Source organism: Pongo pygmaeus, chromosome 3, assembly GCF_028885625.2.
Source record: "Pongo pygmaeus isolate AG05252 chromosome 3, NHGRI_mPonPyg2-v2.0_pri, whole genome shotgun sequence".
Lineage (NCBI taxonomy): Eukaryota > Metazoa > Chordata > Mammalia > Primates > Hominidae > Pongo > Pongo pygmaeus.
This window is the reverse complement of record NC_072376.2, coordinates 196,265,684-196,293,091: the sequence shown is the minus strand read 5'-3', so window position 1 is coordinate 196,293,091 and position 27,408 is coordinate 196,265,684. Positions and strand designations below refer to the sequence as shown.

General features: G+C 45.7%; 1 protein-coding gene across 8 annotated transcripts; it reads left to right on the top strand.

Annotated features, from left to right (window-relative positions):
• DCTD (dCMP deaminase) lies at nt 1–27,408 on the top strand. 8 transcript variants are annotated; one of them, XM_054484283.2, is made up of 7 exons: nt 1–273; nt 712–832; nt 1,975–2,089; nt 2,490–2,625; nt 22,883–22,999; nt 24,361–24,457; nt 26,029–27,408. In XM_054484283.2, exons 3-7 carry the CDS (start codon nt 1,982–1,984, stop codon nt 26,105–26,107), a joined length of 537 nt encoding a protein of 178 aa, XP_054340258.1. In that variant the 5' UTR covers nt 1–273; nt 712–832; nt 1,975–1,981; the 3' UTR covers nt 26,108–27,408. The 8 variants fall into 8 exon arrangements, with proteins under 8 accessions (XP_054340258.1, XP_054340254.2, XP_054340257.1 ...); XM_054484279.2 differs by having other exon boundaries at nt 27–250; XM_054484276.2 differs by having other exon boundaries at nt 81–250; nt 712–881.

The window sequence follows — 27,408 nt, the reverse complement described above, 5'->3', positions numbered from 1 at the left end:
GACCGGGAGACGTACCGCGACGCGCAGCAGCGCCTTTGCGGCGTGCGACCCGCCCCCGCCGTCCCTCTCTCCCTCCCCTCAGGGCTTCGGGCCCCCAGCGCCGGCCGCCGTTCTGCGAACGCGCGGCGTCCGGGCCGCTGCCCCCTTCCGGCCCCGCGGCGGCCCCGCCTCCTCTCCCGACTTCCTTCCCTGAGCGCGGCGGCGGCGGCGGGGACGAGCACCGGCCTACGCGCGGAGCCGGCACCGGATGGTGGGCGGGGGCCCCCCGTGCGGGTACGCGGCCCGCGCGCCCCTAGCCGCCGCCGCCGCGTGGCACCGTCCCGAGCGCGTGGCGCGGGGCGCCGGCTGCCGGGCGGGGGCCTGGGCCGGGGCCGCGGACGCTGGGGGCGCCTCGGCCGCGCTCAGCCTTTAGATCGGAGAATGCGGGCGGGGTGGGAGCGCTCGGGGTCCCCGCAGTCACTCCAGGGTCGATTTCTCGGCGGGCGCCGCGGCCTGTGCGAGGCCGGTCCCCTCGAAATGCCCCGGGAGGTGGTGCTGGGCGTCTGAACGTCACATCCCTTCCTGCGCCCGTGTGTGGGGTGGGAATGCTGGGTGTAGGCCCTGGATCAGAGCTGACGGGGTTGCGAGCGGCGTGGGGTGTGCCTGGGACGGTGACCGGATGTGTCTTCCTGAATCGTTGTATTCGAGCTCCAGTTTCCTCTGTTTCTCCAGCTGGGCCTCAGTCCTCACGGGGCTCTAGTGGGCGTTCAGCCACGCCAGGAGAAGGCGCCCGGGGGATTAACAGGAGCCTTCCCTCGCCCCCCCATGACTCCGCCTCCCTCCTATTTAGTAGGTACTTCTCTAGCACCCCACAGCGATGTGGATGCTGGCCCTAAAGCCAGGTGGGAAACCAGGCTGATTCAGCACCTGTCTTTTCACGTTGGGGGGTTGCCAGGCCTCTCAGATTTGGGGCAGCGTAATCAGTGGGTGACCATGGTTCCCAGCACCCACTCTCCACTGCATCCTAGTCTTAGGCACTGCCGCCCTGCACTGTAGCATATGCCGAAATAAAGTGTGGAGCCTGAAGCAGAAATTTTGGGAGATGCTTGCCTTCCTTTAGACCACATTCCTCGCCTTTCTCAAGATTTCTCCGTGGTACCCACCTTGTTTTTGTGTTGCTTCTTTCCTTGCCCTTGTTTCATTCCTTTTGAAAGCGACCACTCCCCTAAAGTTCTAGGACCCCCTTCGTGGGTTCTCCCTGTTGTAGACAGCCTGTGCTTGCCCCTGGTAAACTACGTTCCGAAAACCTTGCTTTAGGAGTAGCACTTGACGTTTTTCATAGTTTCTTCTCATGTAATTCATTACTCAGAGTTGATAACTTCTGTCCCATCTGGAGTATTGAGGGGAAAGGGAAGGGAAAAATTATCTGGTTAATATCAGAGTTGGGAAGGCTTCACATGTTTTCTTTGAATCCATCTGGCATGGATAATAATCCTGTGTGGTTTAGGATAAGTTACCTAAGTTCTCTGAGTCTGTGTAAGATGGGATGGCACTGTCTACCTTAGCTGTGAGTAAGGCAAGTGACATGATGTGTATAAACTTTAACAATGTCTAGAATCTATAGATGATCAATAAATATTTCTTTTTTCCGCCCTCCTCCTGTGCTGACTCCGTTTTGTAAGGGATACAGGTAAAGGACAGAACAATTTGTAGGCTGGCATAAAAAATCCTATGAGAAAGCAGTAAATAGGTGAAATATTTGGGAACGTGAAGCTATAGGTGCCAAATTCAAACTTCTGAAATAGGAAATTTCTTAAGTTTTTACTTGAGACCAGAGACTGTTTAGGGCTCATGTGCTGTGATTTCTGATCGATAAATGTGGCTGAAGGTGCCCATGTTTAGAGATTTAAAGGTTCAGTGTGGTTGGGTTAAACTGGAAAGCAGACTTACTAAAATTCTTCTCTCAACTTATGTTTTGTCGTGTTTTTCTTCTAGACCCAACATGAGTGAAGTTTCCTGCAAGAAACGGGATGACTATTTGGAATGGCCTGAGTATTTTATGGCTGTGGCCTTCTTATCAGCACAGAGAAGCAAAGATCCAAATTCCCAGGTAAATGAATTTCACAGGAGAATGCTTAGATACTTACAGGCAAAGAGATTACTGCACATGAGCAGAAAGGGGAGACTCAGTGGACACCTGTCAACTTAAAAGTGCAGGGTCGGTCTGCCTTTTGTGCTGCGTTTCTACAAGCTCAGTTCTTCCTGTGAGAGAAAATTGTCACATGCCATTGTTAACTGCCTCTTGTGCCCCTTCTGGGAATGGGGGTGCACTTTCCTTGGCTTGTGGGCGCTGCCACAAAAAAACAGGCAAGGAGACCGACAGCTCTCAGCACCTGCAGCAGCTGTGCATCTGTTTTGAGTTCTGCAGTCCCCCTGGTTTTATTCCCTGCTTCCCCAGCGGCAGACCAGCCAGTTGCAGGCACCAAGCCTTTGGGCATGTTTCCTTCTAGGTCGGCGCCTGCATCGTGAATTCAGAAAACAAGATTGTTGGAATCGGGTACAATGGGATGCCAAATGGGTGCAGTGATGACCAGTTGCCTTGGAGAAGGACAGCAAAGAATAAGCTGGACACCAAATACCCATACGGTACGGCAAGTTTTATGTCCCATTCTGCTTAGTGACATAGCCTGGTGAGTGCCTAATTGAGAAAGTTGGTCAGAAGGCATCATCTCCCTTTTGTCATCAACAGCTGGAAAGAAAAATATCCTACTGAGCTACCCCAGTTTCCTGGCCTTGTCTCTTAAGTTCCAGAGAGAGCCACGGAGAGAAGCATGGTAGTGGCCACACAGGCCGGCCCTGAGATCCAGGGCTCTGCTGCCTGTGCTGAGCTTGGCAGGCTTCACTGGCAGCCTGCCGGCCTGCACACCACCAGAGCATTGATAGTCGGCGTCTCTGCAGAGGGTCACAGCCCCTTGCAGAGATAGCTGAGGGATGTGCATGGTGTCTCTGTGGGTTCTTTCTTTACTACTCGGAAGCAGGGTCGGCTAACCAGGGGCTGGCTCGGGCTTTGGTCTGATGAGCAGCAGGCTTCATTCAGCCCATGTGCCTGATGAGAACATCTGGCTCAAGCTCATTGCTGGGAAGCAGGAATCAAACTGTGAACTAGACATCAGGAGATGGAGGATCCAGTTGCTTCCTTCAGTTACAGGGGATGCTGCAATTTCACAGTAGGCTGTGGTCAGACCAAAAGCCAGAAGTGAGGCTGGGTGCGATGGCTCACGCCTGTAATCCCAGCACTTTGGGTGGTTGAGACGGACAGATCACCTGATGTCAGGAGTTCGAGACCAGCCTAGCCAACATGGTGGTAATTTTGTACTAAAAATACAAAAATTAGCTGGGCGTGGTGGCAGGTGACTGTAATCCCAGCTACTCGGGAGGCTGAGGAAGGAGAATCGCTTGAACTCGGGAGGTGGAGGTTGTAGTGAGCCAAGACTGCACCACTGCACTCCAGCCTGGGCGACAGAGCAAGACTCTGTCTCAAAAAACAAAAACAAAAACAAACAACAACAACAAAAACAAAACAACAACAACAAAAAACAAAGAAAAGAAAAAGAAAAAGCTGGAAGTGTAGAACTGTAAACCTTTGGCTTGACTGTCTCTGGATTTTCACCTTGAAATTAGGGAAGGCTGTTTCTTAGAGTTTGTTGCCTGTCTGAGCCCCAGGGAAAATTCCTTCAGAGATTGCCTGGGAGGGTCCAGCCATAGCTTTACTTTTCCTTGCATTCCTTGGAGAATATGCAACTAATGCTGGAAAAGAAGCAAATCATGTTGGGTATGCAGGTTGCTGATTTTTGTAAGGTTAGGCCCTGTATTTTATGTCTGAGAATGAACAGACTGGCGCTGTTGGAAGTGAAGGGAGAGTAAGGCCATCCAAATGGGAAAGATTGTGCCTTCGGGACAAGGCGTGATGTACGACCTTTCTTCTTTGTTGACTCTCCTGGTAGGTTTTCCTCTGGGTTTTTCTCTTGAAGAATTCCAAGTCTACATTTAGTCTAATTTATATATTTTTACTAATGTTCCCGGACCTCGATCATGTTAAATAAGCCCCATAAATTGCTTTCTAAATTGCCTAGGGGCAACTCCTCCATGTTTGAAAGAAAAAGGAAAGAGGTACCTGGAGGGAGAGGAGGAATTGAGGACTGCAAAGCAGTCTGGGTTTCCAGGGTGTGAAAAGTAGTTTAGGGCTGAAGGGGACTGAATTGTCAGATCCTCGATTTAACCTCACCCCTCCCTCGTAGGTGTGGGAAGAGAGGATCGGAGCTGGGGGAGGGTAAGACTGTCTTCTCAGCCCAGCTTCAGAGCTGGTGGTAGTGGATGACTAATTAGAAAAATGCGCTGACTCAGAGAAACTTTTTGTCATCCTGATTTTGATTCTATAAGCTTTTGATAGTAAGAAAGAAGGGAAGTCATTAGTTGTTTTTAAGTCCATGCAAAGATAATTTTTCACAGTGCGGTTCAAAGTCCCATATAAAAATGGTGAAAGTGGAGGGTCGACGTGTTAAAGATCTGCATCGAACTGTGTGACGGCCACAGTCAATATCTCACCGAGTCTAGACAGTGAAATATTGGCCCTTGGGCTGGACTTTGATATGGAGGAATTCTGGGGGGATGGCAGTCCGTCATACTCAAGCTAGTGCAAAAGATACCCGTGGTTGGACAGTGCAGAGGGGTCCTGGGTGAGCACTGAGCGGGCCTCCCAGTGGGGCCTGTGCCTTCTTCCGTCACCGAGAGCCCCCAGCAGATCTGTAAGCAGTGACCTAGAAGCCAAGGGCCATGCAGTACATTTTTAGCACCTGCCCCACACCCCAGACTTCCCAGCTCTCCTGACTTCCCATGTAGTTGATTTTGTTGGTTATGAGACACTGCCTTTTGTCCAAATTGAGGAGAGTACCTTTCAGAGCCCCTTTCTAGAAGGAATTTTTTAAAAAACCTACATAGGTATTTGTCCAACTTCACTGATTGTTTTTTATTGCATAGCTCCTGAGCTTCTGGGCACTGGTTGTCTGTCTGCATTATTTTTTATTATCCATATCATACCTCTAGGTTTTCAAAGCTCTTTGCCCTTACTTATCAATTATTCATTTATATGTAGCTATGTTAGAATGTCGACAATTTTCTTTCACGAGAGTAAGCTTATAATTTGATGCACCATAAAAGTTGTAGAAGGTATTAAATGGTTTTTAAAAGGCATTTAGTATTACTACTGCCATAATACAGTAAAGATGGGCTTTAAGTCTAAATGACGATGACTGTGTATAAACTGTACACTTGTTGTCTTCTCAATGATTTTCAGGCCACAGAGAAGTAAATTAAATGTTTGGTTTGCCTGGGATGTCACAGAAATGTTTGCTGATAATTGACTCAAATGCAAAGTCTTTTTTTTTTTTTTTTTTTTTTTTTTTGCTTTCATTTTAAGATTTTCAAAATTAATTTAAAAAATAAGGGGATACAACCCATTCTTTCCTCATCTACATTAATGGTCACTGAGCTGCTGTAGCAGGAAGGGTAAATTCATAGGTTATGTGTTAATCCCTGTAAAGGAGCTTTAGAGATTATCTCGAGTTCTAGACAATGATTTTTAACTCTTTTGAATGTACAGGACCCTCTTTTAAATGCTAAAAAACTTCCAGGACCCCTGCATAATGCTAAATTCTTAGTATCTTTTGAGTAAGAAACTCTACAATGACAAAAACTACTTTATATCAGTAACATTTTTTGTTAATCTGAACTTTATTAATTGGATAGCACTTATGTGTGTTTGGGAAGAGTTTATGTATGTCCTGGACATGGGATTTATCCAGCTGTGGATATGCTTGGACTCCTTGCAATACCTTAGTAGTGTCTCAGGGTTCTATGCCCACAGGATCTAAGCCTCCTCCTTTCTTGTAAGTAACTTCTATAATGTCACACATGCAGGGTGACATCTCCTAATTCCAAGGTCAGTGCTCTTCCTGCTATCTCCCTGTGTCTCTCCTGTGGGGCACATGAATTCAGCTGTACTGAAACGCCAGTCATTGTCTCATTTTTTTTTTTTTGCAGTTGATCAGACGGGGGCTCCCATAAAATAACTCCTCAGAGATCAGGAGCTCGGGGAGGGGTGGCCTGTGCCTGGCATCATGCAGAAAGCCACGTGCATGGCTCACTGTAAGATTTCTTCAAAGGGGAGTGCAGTGGACTGAATGTGTCTCCCCACAAATTCACATGTTGAAACCCTAATTCCAATGCGCTGATATTTGGAGGTGGGGCCTAGGGGGACATAACTAGGCCATGAGGGTGGAGCTCTCCTGAATGGGATTAGTGCCCTTCTAAAAGGGACCCCAGAGAGCTCAGTTACTCTTTTTTCCATGTGCAAGGATAGGAGGAGAAGATGGCTGTCTGCAACCCTGAAAGGAGACCTTGCCAGAACCTAACCATGCTGGTGTCCTGACTTCCAGCCTCCAGAACCATGAGAAATAAATGTCCATTGTTTCTCAACCACCCAGTCTATGGGACTTTGTTATAGCAGCCCCAAGGGACTGTGACAGGAAGCTTGAGAATTGTGTAAATTTGAGTTTACCAAATAACATACAACTTAATGCTGCTTTCTTAATTCCATAAGTCGGAAGTCATTAGTCCTGATTGACGCCTTGTGGGGAGGAGGGAAACACACACTACTTGTAACATAATAGGAAGATGGAGCTTTTCCTGGGCTGTGTCTCTAGAGAGGTATTTTTAAAGGGTGTTTTTGTTCTTCCAGCCTTGGGATCAAAACTACATAAAACTGTTTTATTATAATGTAGTATTAATGTGGAAAATGAAAATTCCCTCTGCTAAAGAAGCTTTTTATTCCATCCTTTTCCTGAAAAATCCAAAAGATAATATGATGTCAGTAACATTAACTGGCAGGAAGAAGGCAATGTTATTATACTAAGAATCTTTTCAGATGAATGACAATTAAAAAAGAGGAAGCAGCAGATTTATCTAATTTACAAGATTAAAAAACTTGGGAAGATTTTTATTTTCATGAGGGGGTGGGTTGCTAAACCCGTGATGAAGTATTCAGTTGACATTTTTCGTTCCTTTTTCTTTGTGGAATTCATTATAGTGAAGCACATTTAATCAAAATACCAATGTTATCAAATGGAGGTAAAATACTCTTGGTGATTCAGATATCACTCTTTCCTTGGGTTTTCATGACCAATTTTGATGATATAGTTTAGAGAGTTGGAGAATTAACTTGTTCCCGTTGTTAAACTTAAGGGAATTTTTAGTAATGCTTGCCACATATATCCAGCTGCCCAGCATTTGTGGCCTTGCTGATTTCTGCTGGCAGAGGGCTCTGGGTTTCGGTAAGTGCCTCTGTGCTTGGCCTCCTGTCCCACCCAATGGACCAGGGAGCCAGGGTTGCTTGGCCTGCTGCATCTCACTGCACCAGGGAGGGAACCGTAGAGTCTGTGTCCCCAAGAGTCGGGGGTGGCCTCACTCTGAGTGCACTGGGCAGAAATGGAGATGTGGGGCTCTTACCCGAGTCAGTTCCTATGTCTACAGGGATACTGTAAAAAGGATGTAATGCTGGGAAGGAAAATGCTGAAAAACCTGGAATTAATTAAGGCAAAAGAGTTCAGCAAAGCATCTTAAACACCTTTGCCAGTGTGGGTCAGTGCCTCTTTAAATTCTCTATTTAAATTTCATCTTTATTTTTCAGACTTAGCATATTGTTAAGCATGCATAGATGTCACTTTTGTGATTACTTAGCCATTTACTTTACCCCCTTGAACACTGACATTTTCCTGACTGCCATGCACGTGATATATTTCTTTGGCATCCGAAAGGTTAGTGTTGAGAAACTAATTTATCAAGAAGTTAGGAGGCTGATCCTTCTTAAGATATGACTTCCTCACAACTTGTAAGAGCTTCTTAGTAATTAAGATCAAATTTGTTCTTTCAGTCCTGAAATTAAATGTCCTCTGGTTTTGTTAGTCAGCCCATGAATTTGATAACTTGCTGTTTCTTTTCCTGCAGAATTTAATTTCACTTATAGCTTCCTGCCGCTCCTCCCCTGCCTGGCCATCTAGTAGTTGTGGCCCAACAGCAGGTCTAATTAGGGACTTTTGTACAAAACTACTGTTATAATCAATGGAAAACCTTTGAACAACTGCATAGAAAAGGAATTAAGTAGATTATTTTTATGAATCAAGGGGCTAACTCAGCTGTGATTGTGTGGGGTTTTAGATAAACAGAGGAACACACCAGTGTATATATGAGTCTTCTCCCACCCACTAAAATCAACCAGCTCCATGTAAGCATGTTTTACTTTAAGATATAATTGTTTATAAACAGTTTTCACAAAGGAATAAATAATGATATTTTAATATAATTTATTTTGATATTTATGTATTTTTATAGTTACAAAGTTAATTATTTTTAAAGTGCTAGAGTTTACTATTTCATTATGAATATCTACGACAGACATATAGTAACAAAATAACTCCTTGTTTTGAAGAGCACATGTTAGGAAAAGCTGAAATGTTTGGGGATTGGACCTACCCATGAAAATACACATATCTGTCTCCTTTCTATAAAAAGTGATTTTTGAGTCAGTTCACCTCATCGAAGTTTGAAATAAAACTTAATCTAAAGTAGTGGTTCCAAGCTTTCCAGAAGTGGGCTGAAGTTTATCTTTGTACTATAATCTCTCAAGATAAAAGGTTTGTTGAAAAATTAGTAGCCTTGATAAAATGGCTGGGGCACATGCAAACTAATTTAGAACACAGCTATGTTAAGTATTTGAGCACATTAATGATCTGAATGCAAATGGATATTCCTTCTTTATTTCTTCTTTTTTTTTTGAGACAGAGTCTCGGTCTGTCACCCAGGCTGGAGTGCAGTGGCACAATCTCGGCTCACTGCAGCCTCCACCTCCAGGTTTGAAGCGATTCTCCTGCTTCAGCCTCAGAGTAGCTGTGTGATTACAGGCATGTGCCACCACGCCCGGCTAATTTTTGTATTTTTAGTAGAGATGGGGTTTTACCATGTTGGCCAGGCTGGTCTCAACTCCTGACCTCAGGTGATCCACCTGCCTCGGCCTCCCAAAGTGCTGGGATTACAGGCTTAAGTCACTGCGTCTGGCCACTTCTTTGTTTCTTTAAGTTTGCTAAGTCTTTGCTTAGAAACACACGGATCGCTGTTCAATGTGGTTACCTGAGAATGATTACTCTCATAGTCTTGATTCTGGTGATCTGTTCTATGTCAGTTGTGCTGATTTTGACTGATCTTCTCTGAAATTGGCCTAAATGACTAAAGCTTTATTGTATTTTGAGTTTTTTTCATCCAGAATCTCCCTTCAGAAGCTTCGTTAATACTAGCTATATTAAAGTAGAATATGAATATATTGTTTGCTCCCAGAAATACACAATAAAACCTAGTTCTTAGAGATTTTTGCAAATGTTTGTATTGCTTTTTACTTTTACTTTCTGAAGACTTTTTTTAATCTGGATAGGGATATGCATGTCTGTAATACACACATTAGCTAAGTAAAGCCCCATAGTGCTTAAAACAACAATTGCCATATTCACACGAAAGAATCCTGGAGCCGCTGTAAGGAGCCAAGGGTTCCAGGTTTGGTATGTTTGTGCCCAGTGACTGTGGGGTTGTTAGAGGCATCACCTGACATTTATTTCTCAATATCACTATGAAGTAAATTATTACTGAAGATTCTTCCAGTTCTCTTATTCCAAGGAAAAATATAAGTATTATAGCTTTGATGGCATTAGATTAGTATCTTTTTCTCAGCTTATGGAGTTCTGAAAGCGTTCTCGGTCAAATCAGAGCTGTAAAAAGCTGTTGGAGGCAATGCCACAGGGAGAATGTGCATGTGTACATATGGGCAAATTAATAGAAACAGGCACCTTTCCCTCCCCCCTCTAACGATTAAAGTCTGGCGCAGTTCTAAGATGAATATAAACCGTATGGAGATAGGATGCATGAATAGGAGCGGACAGTCAGACTGTAGGTTACTCCACAGGTGTGCAGATTAAAAGACATTGGATTAGAAAAGGTTGGATAACAGCAATAAAGAAAAAGATCCTAGATGAGTATGGAGTGAACGCCTGTAATCCCAGCACGTTGGGAAGCTGAGGCAGGTGGATTGTTCGAGTTCAAGAGTTCAAGACCAGCCTGGGCAACATGGCGAAATCCCGTCTCTACAGAAAATACAAAAATTAGCTGGGTGTTGTGGCATGCAGCTGTAGCCCCAGCTACTCCAGGGAGGCTGAGGTGGGAGGATCGCTTGAGCCCGGGAGGCCAAGGCAGCAGTGAGCCAAGATTGTACCACTGAACTCCAGCCCGGATGACAGAGTGAGAGACCCTGTTTCAAAAAAATTAAGAAAAAGATCCTATGTCTAAGTGAAAGAAAATGTATGATTACATGGGACACACTTAAAACTCTTTGAAAGAGACAAGAGGTTAAGACCAAATAGAACGAAAGGACTTCAGAAATTCTTTAGAGAACAAGTCAGCATGATGATATTTATTCAAACAGAGATACTTGCTTGACGTTGGGAAATCCCTGTGATAAATGCAGGATACTGGTGAAGGCAAGAGAGTTGCAATGGACGCTCTCCTCTGCTGACGCTCTCTGAAGGGTTGGTGCCAACCAATTAGTGGAGGTGTAAATTTTCTCTGCACTTCTTTCAAACGATAGATGCCATAGTAAATTTAAAATATTGAATACGATAACTGAGCATGAATTTTTTAATTCTGCAATTAAAAGACTTTGTTCAAAATGCCATTAATTTTGAGTTTAGGTGAATAAAGGGAAGCAGAATTCTTCTGTCGTTTTTCCTTCTCCATGTGAGTTATCACTTTTTAGGAATTAAAATAAGTGCTAACGAGTCACGTATTCTCTTACCAGTTTCAATTGTCTGCTGGTGATGGGGATATTCTCTGGAGTCATCTTTCTTTCTTTTTAAAATTGTAACTCTATTTTATAATGCACTGGAGTTTTTCAGACACCATCACATGTAGTCATTTGTTCATTCAACAGACACTTCTAGGGTATTTATTATGTGTTTTACATGCCGGGCACTCTGCAGAGGTCAACAGAATGCCATGGGAGGGTCTCTGTTTTTGAAGGGTTTGCAGACTAATTGTGGAGGAGGTAGACATTAATGAAACAAACAGATATGATTGAATATTCCTTTCTGAGGCAGTCACTTTTTTTTTCTTTTTTAATGAGACAGGGACCAGACCCCAAATCTGCCAGCCCTTGGTCTTGGACTTCCCAGCCTCCAGAGCTGTGAGAAATACATTTCTGATGTTTAGAAGCTACAAATTTATGATATTTGTTAGAGCAGCCCAAACAAACTAGGACAGGTTGTGTGTATGAACTGGATTGTTCTGGGGCAAGAGTGGAAACAGGGACTCGCCAGCCGGGAGGTGACGCAGTGTACAATGCGAGGGCCTTGGAGGGGATGGGTGCTGGGGCTGGAGAGGCTTGGCTGGAGATAGGGTGTACTTTAGGGGCAGCATCAGGAAGATGGCATGATAAAGGGTGGAAGAGGTAGATTGACTCCCCCCAAACAGTTCTGGCTGCAGCAGCTAGACAGGCATACTGAGGAGGAGAAGCAAGATTTTGGGACGAGCAAGGAAGATTTAGACACCTGAAGGCTGAGGTGCCCATGAGAGCTCCCTGCAAAGGGTCGGGTGGTCAGGTGGGTGTATGAGTTGGGGATTAGTCCAGGCTGGCTGTATCAGTACAGGTATGTCAGTGCCAGCGACCTGGGTGGCTGATGAAGGGAGCATGTGCAGAGGCAGCAGGAGTAGCTGTGGCTGAGCCCTGAGGACTCCAGCGCTTAAGGTGGTTGGAGAAAGAAGGGCCTGTGAGAAGGAGCACACAGAGCAGTGTTTTAAGAAAGAAGGCTTCACTTTGGGAGGCTGAGGTGGGCGGATAATGAGGTCAAGAGATCGAGACCATCCTGGCCAACATGGTGAAACCCCGTCTCTACTAAAAATACAAAAATTAGCTGGGCGTGTTGGTGCGTGCCTGTAGTCCCAGCTACTTGGGAGGCTGAGGCAGGAGAATTGCTTGAACCCAGGAGGCGGAGGTTGCAGTGAGCCGAGATCGTGCCATTGCACTCCAGCCTGGCAATAGAGTGAGACTTTGTCTAAAAAAAAAAAAAGAAGGAGGGCTTGTCAACTGTATGGGAGGCTGCCAAGAGGCCTAAGATTAAAAGTGTTCATGGGGTTCAGCAATGTGGAGGTCAGAGGTGATATTGCCAAGTACAGTTTCAGCCAAGTACAGTTTCAGCGGAGCAGTAGGGTTGGAAGCCACAATGGAGCCACTTGAAGGAGAACAGAGGGTGAGACAGTGGGGACAGCTTTATTTAGATCGGGCTTTGGGATGTGTGGCCAAGAAGAGAGCAGAGAAGTAAGGTGGCGGCTGGAATGGAGATGAGGCCACGGGAAAGGATTGCATTGTTTGTAGGATAGGAGAATCTGGTTTTGGCTTTGGTTTTTGCTTTTCTGCAGCAGACATTTGTTTGCTGATGGGAATAGTCCAAGACAGAGAGAGTGAGATAGAGATTTCTGGAACAGAGGCAAGGTGTTCAAGGCCGTGAGGATCGGTCTCTCAGACACCCTGGTTGGTAATAAGAAGAAGGACTGAGGGGGGGAGGTGGGAGGACAGTAGACACAGGGTCCTGGAGGGAAAGGCAGAGTGTGATCAGTTGCAGCATTCCAGTGGAGGAAGCAAGGCCATCGGTTGAGAGAGCTGGGAGTTGGAGCTTGGACGCTGGAAGAAGAGAGGATTGTGTGGGGTGGGAGAGGAATGTCCTAGGAATATAGGGCAGTGTCAGGAGCTCACATCTTATCTGAGAATCGCGAGTTGGGCGGTTGCTTCCCGTTTTCCACCTGCAGACTCAGGATCAGTGCGCTGCCTGAGCCAGGCCGGGGACAGCTGGAATTAATTAGAACACACATCCCAACTCCTCTTCCAGTGCCCAGTACTCAGGCCCTGTTCCCCTCTAAACACTATTAACACACAAAGGAGGCTTTTAAGCTCTGTGATGCATATTTGCATCACAGTACTATCAACGCTGATTAGTGCCCTGTTTCTCTTGGTGCTATTGTCACACATTTTAGGCATCACGCGTGCATTTCACATGAACAGTGGGAAGGGAGTTGGCATGGCCTACCGTGGATGCAGTATAGCTATTTCCACATCCTCCTCCTCCTGACCTGATTGTGTGCCCTTAGCCCATAGGGAGGCAGTGTAATTAGAGTTCTGGGGGCTTTATTACCAATAATGGCCTCACCACAGTCAGAAATCTCTTTAGCCCCGAGCACTACCATTGGCGCTAAGTGGCTCCCCTGGGCGCCGTGAGTTGTCACCCGCAGCTTTAGCAAGAGGCAGTGAGGAAGGGGGCAGGGATGGGGAGCAGAGTGGGAGAGAGGGAAAAAGAAATGGGTATTCTCGCAGGCAGGCTGGATTGGGCAGGCCAGGACAGCCTGGTCTCAGGTGGGTACACGTGGGAGAGGGCGGGAAGCACTTACATGTAGCAAGTAGCTCGTCTGTGCTGTGCTCTTGACAGATGTTAGTCTTTCTAACAGTTCTTGGAGAGGGACTTTTCTATTTCTTAGGGCCGGAGGCTGAGGCTGAAGAAGATGCTTGACTGGTAGGTTGGGGGCGGTATGTGAGGACATGGTAGGGAGGAAGCAGAGAAGACAGGCAGAACCAGGGGTCTTCAAGACCCCTGAGTGCATTGTCGCAGGAGCGGAGACAGACGTTCTTGCCTCAGCCTTCAGGGCCCTGGGCCGTGGGCAGGCAGGTGGGTGCCCTGGGTGTGGAGGCTTCCCTCAGAGCCTGCAGGATGGGCTGCCTTTTACGTGAGTGACCCACCACTTTCTCCCCAGACCTTGGTAGAATTCCTTTGAGCTGTCATTTTCTTCTAGCAGAGCCCTCCTCTCTGGGCACAGGGTGGAAACAGAGCAGAGCCCACACATTTTCCAGGCATGCGGCGGGTTTCTCCACATCACCCCCATTTCTCGTCTTTATTTTCACACACAGACTTATGCTGTCATGCCTCTCAGGTGGAATCATGTGTCCCTCCGTGGCGGGAGGGCTCAGTTACTTTATCTTCTGAGTAGAAAGCCCACACTGTGCCTGGGGCTGGGCTGGGGGCAGGAGTGTCTCGATGCCAAGGACAGGTAGGCTGTCGGGTGCAGCGTGATCGGGGAGGCAGAAGCGCTGTCACTTGTTGTCTCTGATCAGGAAGACCTGGTTCCTGCCAGCCAGTGTCTTTCTCAGGAAACAGGTCTCGTTCTGAGTACTGGTGACAAAGGCCCCGTTTGCAGAGTTCTTTGGAGTTCACACAGCATTTTCCTACCGTGTCCCTCACTTGCTGTTCATGTGACCCTATGAGATGGGAGAGGGCGGGTGTTGTTATTCCTGTTCGTAGCTGAGAGAGGCTGGAACTTGAACAGGGTATTACCTTTGTGTAGGCACATCCTAGGATTTAAATCCCTTTGTTCTGAAAAGACATTTGTAATCCAAATACATTTTTCTACAGAAACAATGTGACTTGAAGATTCAGTTCCCCATGCACCTGCGAGCAGTGCCTGGAACCCCCGCTTCCTGATTTTCTCAGCACTCCTTCAGCAGTCCTACTGTGTTGCTTTAGCTTGCACTCGGGCCGCTGCTGATTTCCATGCTGGGGTATCTGCAGCCCAGCTGGTGTGAGCTCTGCAGGGACCAGACCCGCCTCCATCCCGCAGCCCACACCCAGCCCTGTTAGCTCTCCACCCGGTGCAGGCCAGTTTGCACCCAGAGCTTACCAGAACATACCTGGGAAACTGCGAAAGTTTTACACTGTTTTATTTTCTTGCTCTAGTCCTGTTACTAAGGGCTGCTCCCCTGGGTGGGGGACAGGGCTCTGTCTGAGCAGGCTTAGAGGGACATAGGCTTTGGAGCAGTCCAGCAGGCTGGCAAGAGGAAGACAGGGCCTGAGCCGGGAGAGGGGCGGGGAGCAAGAGGGGTTTGTCTGGTGGAACTATCTTAGAGAAGTGATATCTGTTGATTTCTATATGGTGCTCCCTTCCCCAATTCCACCTTTATTTCAAATCATTTGAAAACCCTGATAATGAGCCAGATTGCTACTTTACTGATAGGAACTTCATGCAGGACAGATAAGATAGAGAGGTGACATTATTTGGGACCAAATTCTAGAAATCTTTGCTTTAGATTTTGGGGAAGCCATAATTGGGAACACTTCATAAGCTTTTGGGAGAGTGTACTTGGTGGGGGTTGGGGGGAGCTTAATTGTCGTGGCTATTCTGTTGTTAAATTATTGACGTGAAGGATAGGTACTCCGGAGGCTGGCAGTGACATATGAGGCCCTGTCAGGATATCTTTCAATAATTAAGAAACACGTAGTTGAAATTCCATTTTAGTTCCAGAAGCTGTGAAGCAGTTCCATAAATGGATCAGTTAGAGGAGTAAGTGTGTACCCCATCCCTCAGCGGAAGTTTCCATCAGGCATCTGTGGGCAGTGGGGGCCGGGGCGGGGGTGCAGGTGCTCCCAGAGACAACATGTCCTGGTTTAGCAACTCTGATAACTATAGGACCCCAGAAGTAAAAACACTCAGGCCCTGACTTCAGGAAGTAATGACAAAAAGCTTTGTCATCAGAATGGAAGTAGAAAATCCTATAAATTGCTGAGTTTTTTTTAATGCACAGGTCAACCTTGAACTTGGGTATGCCATTTCATGTCACTTGTTAATTGGAGGGTGGGAACCCAGTAGAAATAATAGAGGGTGATGCTTCCCACCTTTTCATTCCAGAAGGCCGTGAGCAGACGCTTCTTAGCTCGAGTCCTGACCCTTGTCTTGTCAGTGAACAGAACTGTCCGTGCTCTGAACGACTCAGCCTGGGGTGGCGGCAGAAGGTGTTGCAGGTCTGTTCTCAGTGGCAGCAGGCACTCCATGCCTGGCCTTCTGACCCTGACTCTAGCGGGAGCCACCGCACCAGGCTGCCACCTGTTCAGGTCAGCTTTGGCAGAACAACCCTCAGGTCTAAGGACATTGTTTTCTTTAAGGAAAATCCTGTGTCACTAAAAATGAGGGATTTTAAAGCAACCTGGAGAGTTCAGAACTAGATCAGAATCTTCATTTTCCTGACTCCAAGTTTTCTCAGGCCCCAGTAGTTCCTGTCACATCTCCGTAGCAGATGAAGATCAGTCAAGTGTAGAATCACATGATCACTGCTGAATTATTTAGGCAGCAATTAGAATTTGGTCAGCATTATTTAGGGTTTTTAAACAAACCTATCTGAGTAACCTTATAATACTACTGTCTAAAATAGATATTGTATCAGTCTTATATCAGATGAGGTGAAAGTCAAATCTGTAAAATGCTGAACTCTTAAATCTAACCAAGGATGGAATATATCCTGTTAATTTGTCAAACTTCTAGAGAACCGCCTACATGAGACAGTAAGGATTAATCAAGCCCTAGTAAGAGAGAATTTGAAAAATACAGTTTTCTAATTATACAGTCTCTTCTCCATGGTCCAAGGTTAATGCAGTTCTGAATTCTGACAGTTAGTAATAGAAAAGAAAAAAAAAACCAAAGCATATGAATTGTCTTATAATTACCTGAAACAGAGAGTCTCTTCTGGCAATCAAGGCCTTCTAAGCATTAATCTCATATTTTCAGCATTTGATTCTTTTCCTTTTAAACAAGGTTGGGAATAACTGGAGGGTTGTGTGTCACTCTTTGTGCTTATCAAATATATATGTACTGTTTGCAGATTTATTTTGCTTATTGCTTAGCTGTAGATGTGTAATTCTAGGTTGAACATTTTATCTTTTTTTTCTTTTTTTTTTTTTTACAATTTAGACTAACTTATGAATACTTCCTAGACGCTGTATCTTTGAAATACTTGGTCCTTATTCCTACTACGAATATAAAAACTAACAATTACTTCTTGGTTAGTTTTGGTTAGTTGTAGCTCTTGCTGCAGTTCGTCCACGCAACACAACAAAAATGTTCACTCTAGGGAAAGGTAAATTTGTTCCTTTGTTTATTGCTGTCAAATATCTGTGGAATGTTTATTGTACAGGTTGAGCGTGCCAAATCTGAAAATCAAAATCTGAAACTTTTTTTTTCTGAGACAGGGTCTTGCTCTATTGCCCAGGCTGGAGTACAGTGGTGCAAACACAGCTCACTGCAGCCTTGACCTCCTGGGCTCAAGTGGTCCTCCCGCCTCAGCCACCTAAGTAGCTAGGACTACAGGCACATGCCACCATACCTGGCTACGTTTTTTTTATTTTCAGTAGAGATGGGCTGTCACTATGTTGCCTAAGCTGTTCTTGAACTCTTGAGCTCAAACGATCTCCCCCACTTGGCCTCCCAAAGTGCTGGGATTACAGGCATGAGCTACTGCACCTGGCCCAAAATCTGAAAACTTTTGCACGCCAGCATGACACTCGAAGGAAATGCTCATGGAGCACTCTGGATTTCAAATGTTTGGATTTGGGATGCTCACCTGGTAAGTGTAATGCAAACATTTTAAAATCTGAAATCTGAAACAATTCTGCTCCTAAGCATTTTGGATAAGAGATATTTAACCCATAGAGGAAAGGTACATGGAAGCCCCAGACCACCCAAAAGAAAAGGCCTGGGGAGAAGACGGGCAGTTATGCCTAGACACCAGATTTCAGGGTTTTACAGATGGATCTGGCGTCTGAGAATCTATGAACAGATGGATTCTTAAAGTCAGTGACTGGCCGGGCGCGGTGGCTCATGCCTGTAATCCCAGCACTTTTGGAGGCCGAGGCGGGTGGATCGCCTGAGGTCAGGAGTTCCAGACCAGCCTGGCCAACATAGCGAAACCCTGTCTCTACTAAAAATACAAGAATTAGCTGGGCATGGTGGCGGGTGCCTGTAATCCCAGCTACTCGGGAGGCTGAGGCAGGAGAATCATCGCTTGAAACTGGGAGGTGGAGGTTGCTGTGAGCCAAGATCACGTCATTGCACTCCAGCCTGGACAACAAGAGCAAAACTCCATCTAAAAAAAAAAAAAAAAGCAAAAAAAAAGGCAGTGACTATGGGAGAAAAATCAAAGACCAATATTTTACCTTGGGAAGTGCCCACAAAGGCAGGAAAAATAAAAGGACCTACAGAAAAGTAAAGTAGAAAGAGAACACAAGTGTGTGGTGGTCTTGAGAAGTTTTAGAATAGAGAGGAGTCCAAAGAGAGCAGGTGAATCAAAAGGTTCCAGGCCAGAAGAGACCTTGGGTTTTCATGATGACGAGACCCTCCAGTGGCCTGTGGAGCTGGCTGTCATCAGGTTGTCAGAGCCAACTGCGCACGTTGCTTCCCAAGTCCACGTTATGTTGGGGGTGGGAGATTGGCTGTGTGAAAAAATGTCTACACTACGGAAATTGGCAGATATGTGGTGACCCAGCAAACACAGTTGACACCCGAAACATAATTTTTAGGAATAGTATTTAACCTTGTATGTGGGATCCATTCTGATCTCTGTCCTTCCCTTACCTATTTCATTAAAACAGAAGAAAAAGCCGGTGTAACTCATTGAACTGATTTCATGACCTGCAGTTTGAAAAACATTATTTTAGAGAAAACTGGAGATTATGTATGCCTTACAAAGTCAGAAGACAATTATTTTAAAAATAAATTGTAGTAACAGTTGTAGATAGGATGATTTCATCTTGAAAGGAGGAAAAAAAGAATCCTAAAAGGCTGACAAGATGACCTCTCTAGACTAAGGACTAAGTATGCATGCTTACAGGAGAAGAAAAACGAGCAGAGAGAAGCGGGAGACCTCAGAGATGGAGGGAGGGGCTGGGAGCACGGCCTTGTGTTTGCGTGGGGAGAAGAGGCCATGTTTTGATAGTGAAAGCTTGTTTTAGAGAAAGTCACCTGTTCTGGAGGATTGAGGAATGAAACTGGAAACCTTAGGAAAAAAGCAAAGACATAGGATGTACTTGGTATTTTTTTAAATTGCTTTTATTTAGTTAGCTGGAAATGCACTTTCTCAGATCCACTGTCACTCCTGCAAATTACAAGGGCGCTCAGCCACCCTGTCGAAGGTCATCCAGCTTCCAAGCAGCAAATTGGACCTTGAGCACCCGTGCTGCCCTTGTTGCAAAGCTCTTTGTCCACACTCGCTGGCAGAGGTGGAGAGTACAGAGGGGAGGATGCTTGGCCTGTGGTGGTCTGGCCAGCCAGGGCAGGCATGAGCTCGTCACAGGCCAGGCAGTCATCAAGTGCTCTTTGTGGCCTGAAGTGGATTTGGCAGGTGCCTGTTATTTGATCAGTGTCGATGGCTAGTCGACACAAGTAAATGAGTCCCCAAACTTTACTCTGACCCACCTGCTTTAAACAAATTGGAGGAAGTCATCAAGTTAGTTTCCCCAGTTTCCTCTCTGAGGACAGTCTGGGGGCCGAGGCCTGGCTGAGTCCTGTCTGCTCAGATGGAACAGGCCCAAAAGGAGGTGCAGGGTGGCCTGGGGGACAGCGAGGGTCAGAGTTTCAGGGCTGTGGAGATCCTGGAGCTGATAGACGAGTGTCAGCCACAAAGGTGAAGCTGGATTTCAGGACCACAACAGGCAGCAGCTGGGAGTTACGAAGTGGGCAGGGCTGGGTTGCGGCCTCAGGTGCTCCCCTGGGTTGGGGCTTCTCCCCTCAGCCCCGCAGGTGCGGGTCAGGCAAGCCTGTGATCATCAGACAGGGCTGAGTCTGGGGAAGGGTGCGGGAACCAGCAAGAGAGGCCAGGGTGCGGTTGATCTTACACCCTCCACTGAACACTTGAGTTTCTGGTTTGTCACTGTCCAGTTTTGCGTATGTGGGATTTTGAATTGTTCCTTTTAGAGTCTCATGTGTACCCGACATGCTATTGTTCATATTGCCCAGTAGCTTTATATATATATAAATGTATATATAGGTGCTAAATATTTATCAAATGACTAAAGGAGGAAATGCAGATTCCAATTATTGATGGTGACGTTGGGAAGTACTGAAAGTCCTCTTAAATTCAAATATCAGAAATATGTTCTCCCATCTAATAAATACTTTTTGATGGTGCTGGTATTAATATTCAGATATAATATATATATTTAATATTTATTTTTAATATTAATATTCAGATATAATATATATTTTTTAACAAGAAGCTTTACATTCTTCATCTTGTGATTTTTTGGTTAAAAGAAAGGAAGTCTGTTTATAATCCTGTGCATTATTTCTATAAATCGTCCTCTGTACACAGGGATGTCAGATGCTGCCCAAGAGAATCTGTTTCATATGGTAATTTTCACTAATGAATCCAGACCTATACTGTTAAATTTTGCCCCAAACTGCCTGGGATGAAGTAGAGGAAGCTCGTTGCAGTGAGCGTGACAGTTCTTAGAGGACACTATCATAGTGTTTCATAACAGATGCAGAGGCTCTGCAGTTCTGAATATTAATACCAGCACCATCAAAAAGTATTTGTTAGATGGGAGAGCATATTTCTGATATTTGAATTTAAGAGGACTTTCAGTACTTCCCAACGTCACCATCAATAATTGGAATCTGCATTTCCTCTGTTATTCGTTCAATAAATATTTAACACCCATTATGTTCATGGCATCACATTAGACTCTGGGGGAGTTACAAAGAACCTAGGCTGGGCTCTGCCCTCAAGGGGGAAATAAAATAAACAATTACATGTAATTGTTTTTAACACCAAGCAGCGTGAAACCCAGCCCTGGAGCATTCTGCTCACACGGGGAGAAGGGGTCACGGGAGCCCCTCCAAGGCCAGCGCACATGTGGCCATACCTTGCGCCTTCCCAAGCCGGGGCCCTCGCACCCTTCTCTTGTCTTTCCTTGTCCTCCCATGCCGTCAGGGTTTATGAGACCTGCAAGTCTCGGGGCATGGCTCTGGTCACTCTGGCCAGCGAAGATTATTCTCTGATGGGCTGTGGTCAATGAAACACAGCTGGTTTGCCTCTTTTGATTTTCCTGCAATGCCAGGAGAGATTGCTCAGTTTTAGGCAGGACTGAGACCTCCTAAAACATGGAATTTGTAGACAAAAATGAATACTTCCTAACATTTCCTGAGAGAGCTTTTGGTCAGCCTTATGCCTGCAACATTGCATTGCTGCTGGGGGACCCAGGCACACAGAGGTAGCTGCAGCTGCGCCGGAACACGGGAGGCTGGTTGAGGAGGGTGGCCAGGCCTTCATCTCTCCAACCCAGAGTAGGTGCTCAGTAAATGATCATCGATGAAGCAAGTGAGTCGGGACTGAAATGTATGAGCGCCATAAGTTTAGGCCACTGTTCATTTAAGGCCTCAAAACTCCTGGAAGTGTTACGTGTAGAAGGTTGGCAGGCTGGAGAGGGTAGGGGAGACCTTGAAGATCCCCATATTTATATTCTAGGTGGCTTGTGTGATGTGGGCCATGGCCGGATGTCATTCATTAACTCGTGTGACAAATATTTATTTTAGCACTTGTGTGCATAGCATGTGCTGGGAATACCAGGGAGCCAGAAGGCAGTGCTTCCGGAACTTGTCTGCACATTGGAATCACCCGGGGAATTGCTTACAAATTCAAGCCCAAGCCACAGCCCAGGCCATCACACTCTGCAGGCATGGGGCACAGATCTCTGTATTTTGGAAGCGCCTAAGGGTGTTCTGATATCAGAGAGGTTTGCAAGTCACTGCTGTTAGGATTTATAATAGAGTTTTAGATAACACACCCAGGAAAATTCAGTAACGATACAAGACGGCCATCCAGAAACCTCCTGGGCAGGATGAGGGAGTCAAACCCAGGTCTGTGCTGTGGGCACCACTCATTCCCACTCAAGGAGGATGTCCCCTGTGGATTAGGGAGTGGGAGCATCTGAGCAAACTGGACCTGGGGTGTGTGTTGGCTTTGCCAGGTTCAAGAGAGGGAGGAAGGGGATCCCCTTGACTCTGAACTCAGGCAGGTCCGGATGTGACCCGGGATCATGGGTGGAATGCACTGGTCTATCAAGAGCTCAACTAGTCATTGCCATTTCAGTGGATGAATGTTTTTCTTATAAAAGACAAACTGGGCTGGGCATGGTGGCCCACACCTGTAATCCCACAGCTTTGGGAGGCCAAGATGGGAAGATCACTTACGGCCAGGATTTCAAGACCAGCCTGGGCAACATAGTGAGACTCCGTCTCTACAAAAGATACAAAAAATTAGCTGGGCTTGGTGGCACGTCTGTAGTCCCAGCTACTTGGGAGGCTGAGTTGGGAGGATCACTTGAGCCCAGGAGTTGGAGGCTGCAGTGAGATATGATCATGCCGCGGCACTCTGGGCAACAGAATGAGACCCTGTCTGGCTGCTGGCGTTTTTCCTTGTGCGTATGTGGGCTGAGCACGATGTGGTGAAGCAGATCCCTCAGGATGGACACGCTCAGCTTCGTCACTTGTTGATTCTCTTGCTCTTAAAATCCCCTAGCCCTCTTAACGGCCACGGTGAACTTCCCCGTGTGTGCATGTCAGCACTCCAGTGAGCCAGCTCAGGTGGGCACTTTCATGCCTCAGGGTCTTGTGGAGCCGTGAAGTTGAGCTGCGCTTAGGGTGGGGAAGGCCCTTGACCTCGGCCGTCCTGGCCGCTCTAGGTGCCTTCAGGCCTCACTGCTCATCAACAATCAGCCAGACCACGTGGGCCTCATTTGGTATTCTTAGTACTTGCCATTTCTAATCAATTTTTTTACTTGAGTCTGTTATATGTTATTTCAGAGCGGGGAATGGAATGTGTTAACACTTAGTAAGTTCTTCATGAGCTGCAACCAAAGTTTTTCTTTCTTTCCCTTTCAACCCATAGTGTGCCATGCCGAGCTGAATGCCATCATGAACAAAAATTCGACCGATGTGAAAGGCTGTAGTATGTATGTTGCCTTGTTCCCTTGTAATGAATGTGCTAAGCTCATCATCCAGGCAGGTAGGAACCGGGTCTTTTCATTTGTCACTTTTGCATTGCTGCCTGCTCGTCTGTAGCTCATTGCTGATGTGTTTGATCTTAAATTGCTATTGTTTAGATCTAAATTAATTGCACTATCAGCTTTGCAAGATATTTCCCGTGTTTTGTTTTTGAATGGTGCCAGGTATTCTAAGACTAATTGCATCCTCTGTGATTCTTAGCATGTTTTTAATTTAGTTTGCAACTTCTTAAACTGCAAGCTGCCAAAAAACAACACAGGCATTGCATATAATTACTGTCAATTTACTATTCTCTGACATATTGTGCATAGATTGGGGGGAGGGAGAGAAATGAACTTCTGTCAGAAACAAGGTCAGCTGGGAGTCTGTATATGAAATTTTAATTTTTATCTAATACATGGTAGATATTTGAGGATCTCAACATACCTTGGCATATAAATGTCACAAGACCCAAATGGCACTACCTTCAGGTTTTCTTATGTTACAGTTCCCATAAATCTACACCATTGTATTCTGAATATTTCACCTTTTTCAAACTGTCACATCTAAGATTCAGCTACACTTTGTCTCCATAAAACTCTCGGCTGGAGATTTAAAGACTTATCATGTTTAGCCAGATGTGTGGTTTAAAGGGGCTGTTTATCACCAGCCCCATGGATCTCAGCAGAAGCGGTCTGCTGGTACTGAGGAGTCACGTGGGCTCCCTGGCTGTCGCCGTCGCCATTCCTGGGAAGCTCTCCTCGCGGTGCTCAGGTGTGGAAGCGGTGGCAGGCCTGTGGGCCGAGCAGTCTGGGCCCCACGCTGCAGCCTCCTCTCCCTTCAGAGGCTGATGGAGCAGCGGCCTTCAATGCGGGGCCCTTGGGATTCCTGGCTCCCGAGTTAGCACTGCCTGCTGAGATCAGGACAAGAAAACAGATCTGCCCTCTGTAGAGCTGGTTTGAAGTGGTCTGCAAAGCCATGCTGGGAAGCACAGTGGTGCCCACCTCTGAATTTGCCAGCAGCCCCCACTCCCTCCATTAGTCCTCCCACTAGTAAGAGAAGCTACCTTGTGAATACTGCCTTGATTACCTGTAGTAAGGGAAATTGGTTAATCGGATCAAGCCTTGACTACTTGACATGTTTTCCCTTTGCATTTGTTTAAAAAAAAAAATCCATAAAGACCGGAGGGAAGATTAGATATAATCTGCCCTCTGCTGTATTAGAAAGCAGCAGATATGTATTTCAGTGACTGGACACTGTCTGCAAGCACACTCGGAAAAGGTCATTAATCATAGACGCTAAAAGCTCTCCAGCTGCTTCCGCCTGTCTTTTGCAGCATCTGTATGTGCGTATACTAAGGGAGCTCCCATTGTTACCTCACAGGTATAAAAGAAGTGATTTTCATGTCTGATAAATACCATGATAGTGATGAGGCAACTGCTGCGAGGCTCCTGTTTGATATGGCCGGGGTGACATTCCGGTAAGCAGGGAGAACGTGGGCAAGGGGCACGGGGTGGGGTGAAGGCTGACGAAGACATGTATTTGACCTTGTCTCCTCCTTGTGATGCCTGACTTCCACACTTGGAGGTGTCTTTAGAAATGCAAGGGCATAAGAATTTAAAGACTATTATGGGGGCAGATATTTAAGAGCAGTGGCAGGAAAATCTGAAGACCATTTGTTTAATGATTGTACTTTAATTTCAGTAACTTTCCGGGGTAATTAGACTAATTATTCAAGTAGTGAGAAGTTTAAACATTCACAAGTTTTATAATAGGAAGGCCAAACCTTGGTAAATTTTGCAAATGTAACAACTTTGGCATAGAAAATTTAGGATGAAAGTAGCTTGCCAGATTGAAACATTGGGGATTCTCTTTTTTTTTTTTGAGACGGAGTCTCGCTCTGTCGCCAGGCTAGAGTGCAGTGGTGCAATCCTGGCTCACTGCAACCTCCGCTTCTCAGGTTCAAGCAGTTCTCCTGCCTCAGCCTCCCCTGCCACACCCAGCTAATTTTTTTGTACTTTCAGTAGAGACGGGGTTTCACCATGTTGGCCAGGATGATCTCGATCTGTTGACCTCATGAGCTGCCCGCCCCAGCCTCCCAAAGTGCTGGGATTACAGGTGTGAGCCACCTGGGGATTCTTTTTACAGCAACATTTTGCATTGAGAGTTGAAGTCTTACAGATTTTTATGATTATCTTTGCTAAGAAATGGTTGTGAGCTATATTTTACTTGCAAGGAAGTTCAACTACCTTTAATTCATGGCAGAAAATTCCTTTAGGACTGTAAAGTTTTCCAGCGCTTCATGGTATTGGCGTTCAGCAGCAGTGGGACCATTGTCATAGGTGACGTGCCTGGCCCCTTGTGCTGGTCATCAGGGATGCAGCTCAGTGTATCTCATGAACTCACCTGTGGTGCCTTCTGAGACTTTAAATCCAGATTATTTGTGTACTCTCTTGTTCAGTGATTCTTAAAAGAATTTGTTTTGTTCCCAAATATTTTCTTTTTAATTGTTGTAGAAGAAATGAGGAACGAGTGAAAAGTTAATGAGCAAAAAAAAAAAAAAAAAAGTTGGTTTATGTTTGCATTTTTAGAATGTATTTGAAAAATTACTCCTCACTAAAGGTAGTCGTTTTTTGCTATATATAAGCGGCAAAAGAAAATTTACTATTTTTTTGCATTAGAGAAACTCCAAGTTGGCTGCAGAAATTTTTCTAGAAAATAAGATAAATCTGATGGGAAAACTAGTAATCGGATATCATGTTGTGCAGCTGACTTGTTAGAAATCCTTTGACTCCCCAATAATTCATGAATTCAGATAGCTGAAAAACGTACAAACCACACCACCCCATGCATCTTTTTTTGTCTTAGTCTTTTCTGCTCCGTGTTTCTCTTGGTATGATGCACTATAATTGGCTCCTATAGAGAGAAAATAGCAAGTGAATCCCAGGACATTTTTTTCTCTGCACAGAAAATATGAGTTAAGCCAAAGTAAACAAATTGCTTTAACTACTCACCAGATAATAATTGTATTTTGTTTTTGTTTATTTTTAGGAAATTCATACCAAAGTGCAGCAAGATTGTCATTGACTTTGATTCAATTAACAGCAGACCGAGTCAAAAGCTTCAGTGAGTTACATCTCATTAAATCGCCAGAAGATTGGGATTATCCTCTTCTAAGAAGTTGCTAATGCCTTTTATCTTGAAGTACACATAACTTCTTACTAGCCAGTATGGCAAAAGTAGACATCTAAAGAATATAAAGCCTCAAATCTTCCTTCCTGCCTCTCTTGTCACATGGAATCTACATCTGTTTGAACTATTGATTTAGGGTTTAAAATAGGGGAGCTTGTGGTGGCCTGGTGCACAGGGCTAGAACGAGGGTGCCTCCCCTTCCTGTGTCCTGGCTGGCTGGGATCCTGGTGGCTCTTCAGAGGAGCGTCAGCTGTCTGTCATCCGCTGCGATCCGGCAGCCTCTCTTCACTGCTACATGTGCTGGAAGGACAAATAAATAATTGTGGTTGTGTTCTTAGCAGGGACGAGCAGACACACTGATCTGAACATCTGGCCCAAGTGGAGCATGGCATATAGTGCCCTTGGAAGGAAATTAGGCCTCAAATGACAGTAGCATTGAAGTATTTGCGGCTGAGTTGAGGGAAACCCCCAGCCACCCTCACGGAATCCGAGATAGGGTGGCACATCTGTCCTGACAGACGAGGAGTGTAACTGAACCAGGAATATTTCCTCCATCCCTGCTCTCCCGCTGCACACAGGGTGGTGGCACATTATCCCTGTGAGGGCGGGGGGATGCCTGTTGTTTTGGCTCATTTTGGGTTTGTTGGTCACATGGAGCTCTTCCATTTCGTTTAGCTGAATAATGAGTTGTTCCTAGAGGAGACAGCCTGTCTCTCCTTGTTGCCCCCAAAGCCCATGCCCTGCCGTGGTGGCAGCTGGGGCTGTGGATGGGAGGGGTCCCCAACATGGATGTGTTGCCCCTCCTCCGCATGCCAACGCGGTTCATGTACAAGGCCCCTCTGCAACTGGAGAGAAAATTCCTGTCCCGTGAGTGGATTGTGAGAAATTCCGCCCACGTGGAGACAGTTTATTGCAGCACTGTTGGTGCTCAGAGCTCTTCTGTGCCCTGGCTCCAAGCTTTCACCTACACAAACGTCACCTTCCTAATCACCACGGGGTGGGGAGCGTGTGGCTGTGCCCCTTCTCTTTAATCTCATTTAATTTTTATTAAACATGCTCAGTACCTGTGTTGAGAAAAGGCTTTCTTTATCCAAAAGATTATTACCTTCTTAAAGTGCTCTTATATTTTCATGAGTTTTTATTTTGTCTCTGAGATTCTGTATTCCACATTCTAGGGTATTCTCTAATTTGGCTCCTTACCAATATTATTAAAATCTTATTAAAATCTACTCTACCAAA

Excerpts from the sequence above, each read along its gene's own strand:
- DCTD (XM_054484276.2), top strand. Across the intron at positions 2,626-22,882 it reads GGACACCAAATACCCATACG|TGTGCCATGCCGAGCTGAAT; the intron begins GTACGGCAAGTT and ends TTCAACCCATAG. Across the intron at positions 24,458-26,028 it reads ATGGCCGGGGTGACATTCCG|GAAATTCATACCAAAGTGCA; the intron begins GTAAGCAGGGAG and ends GTTTATTTTTAG.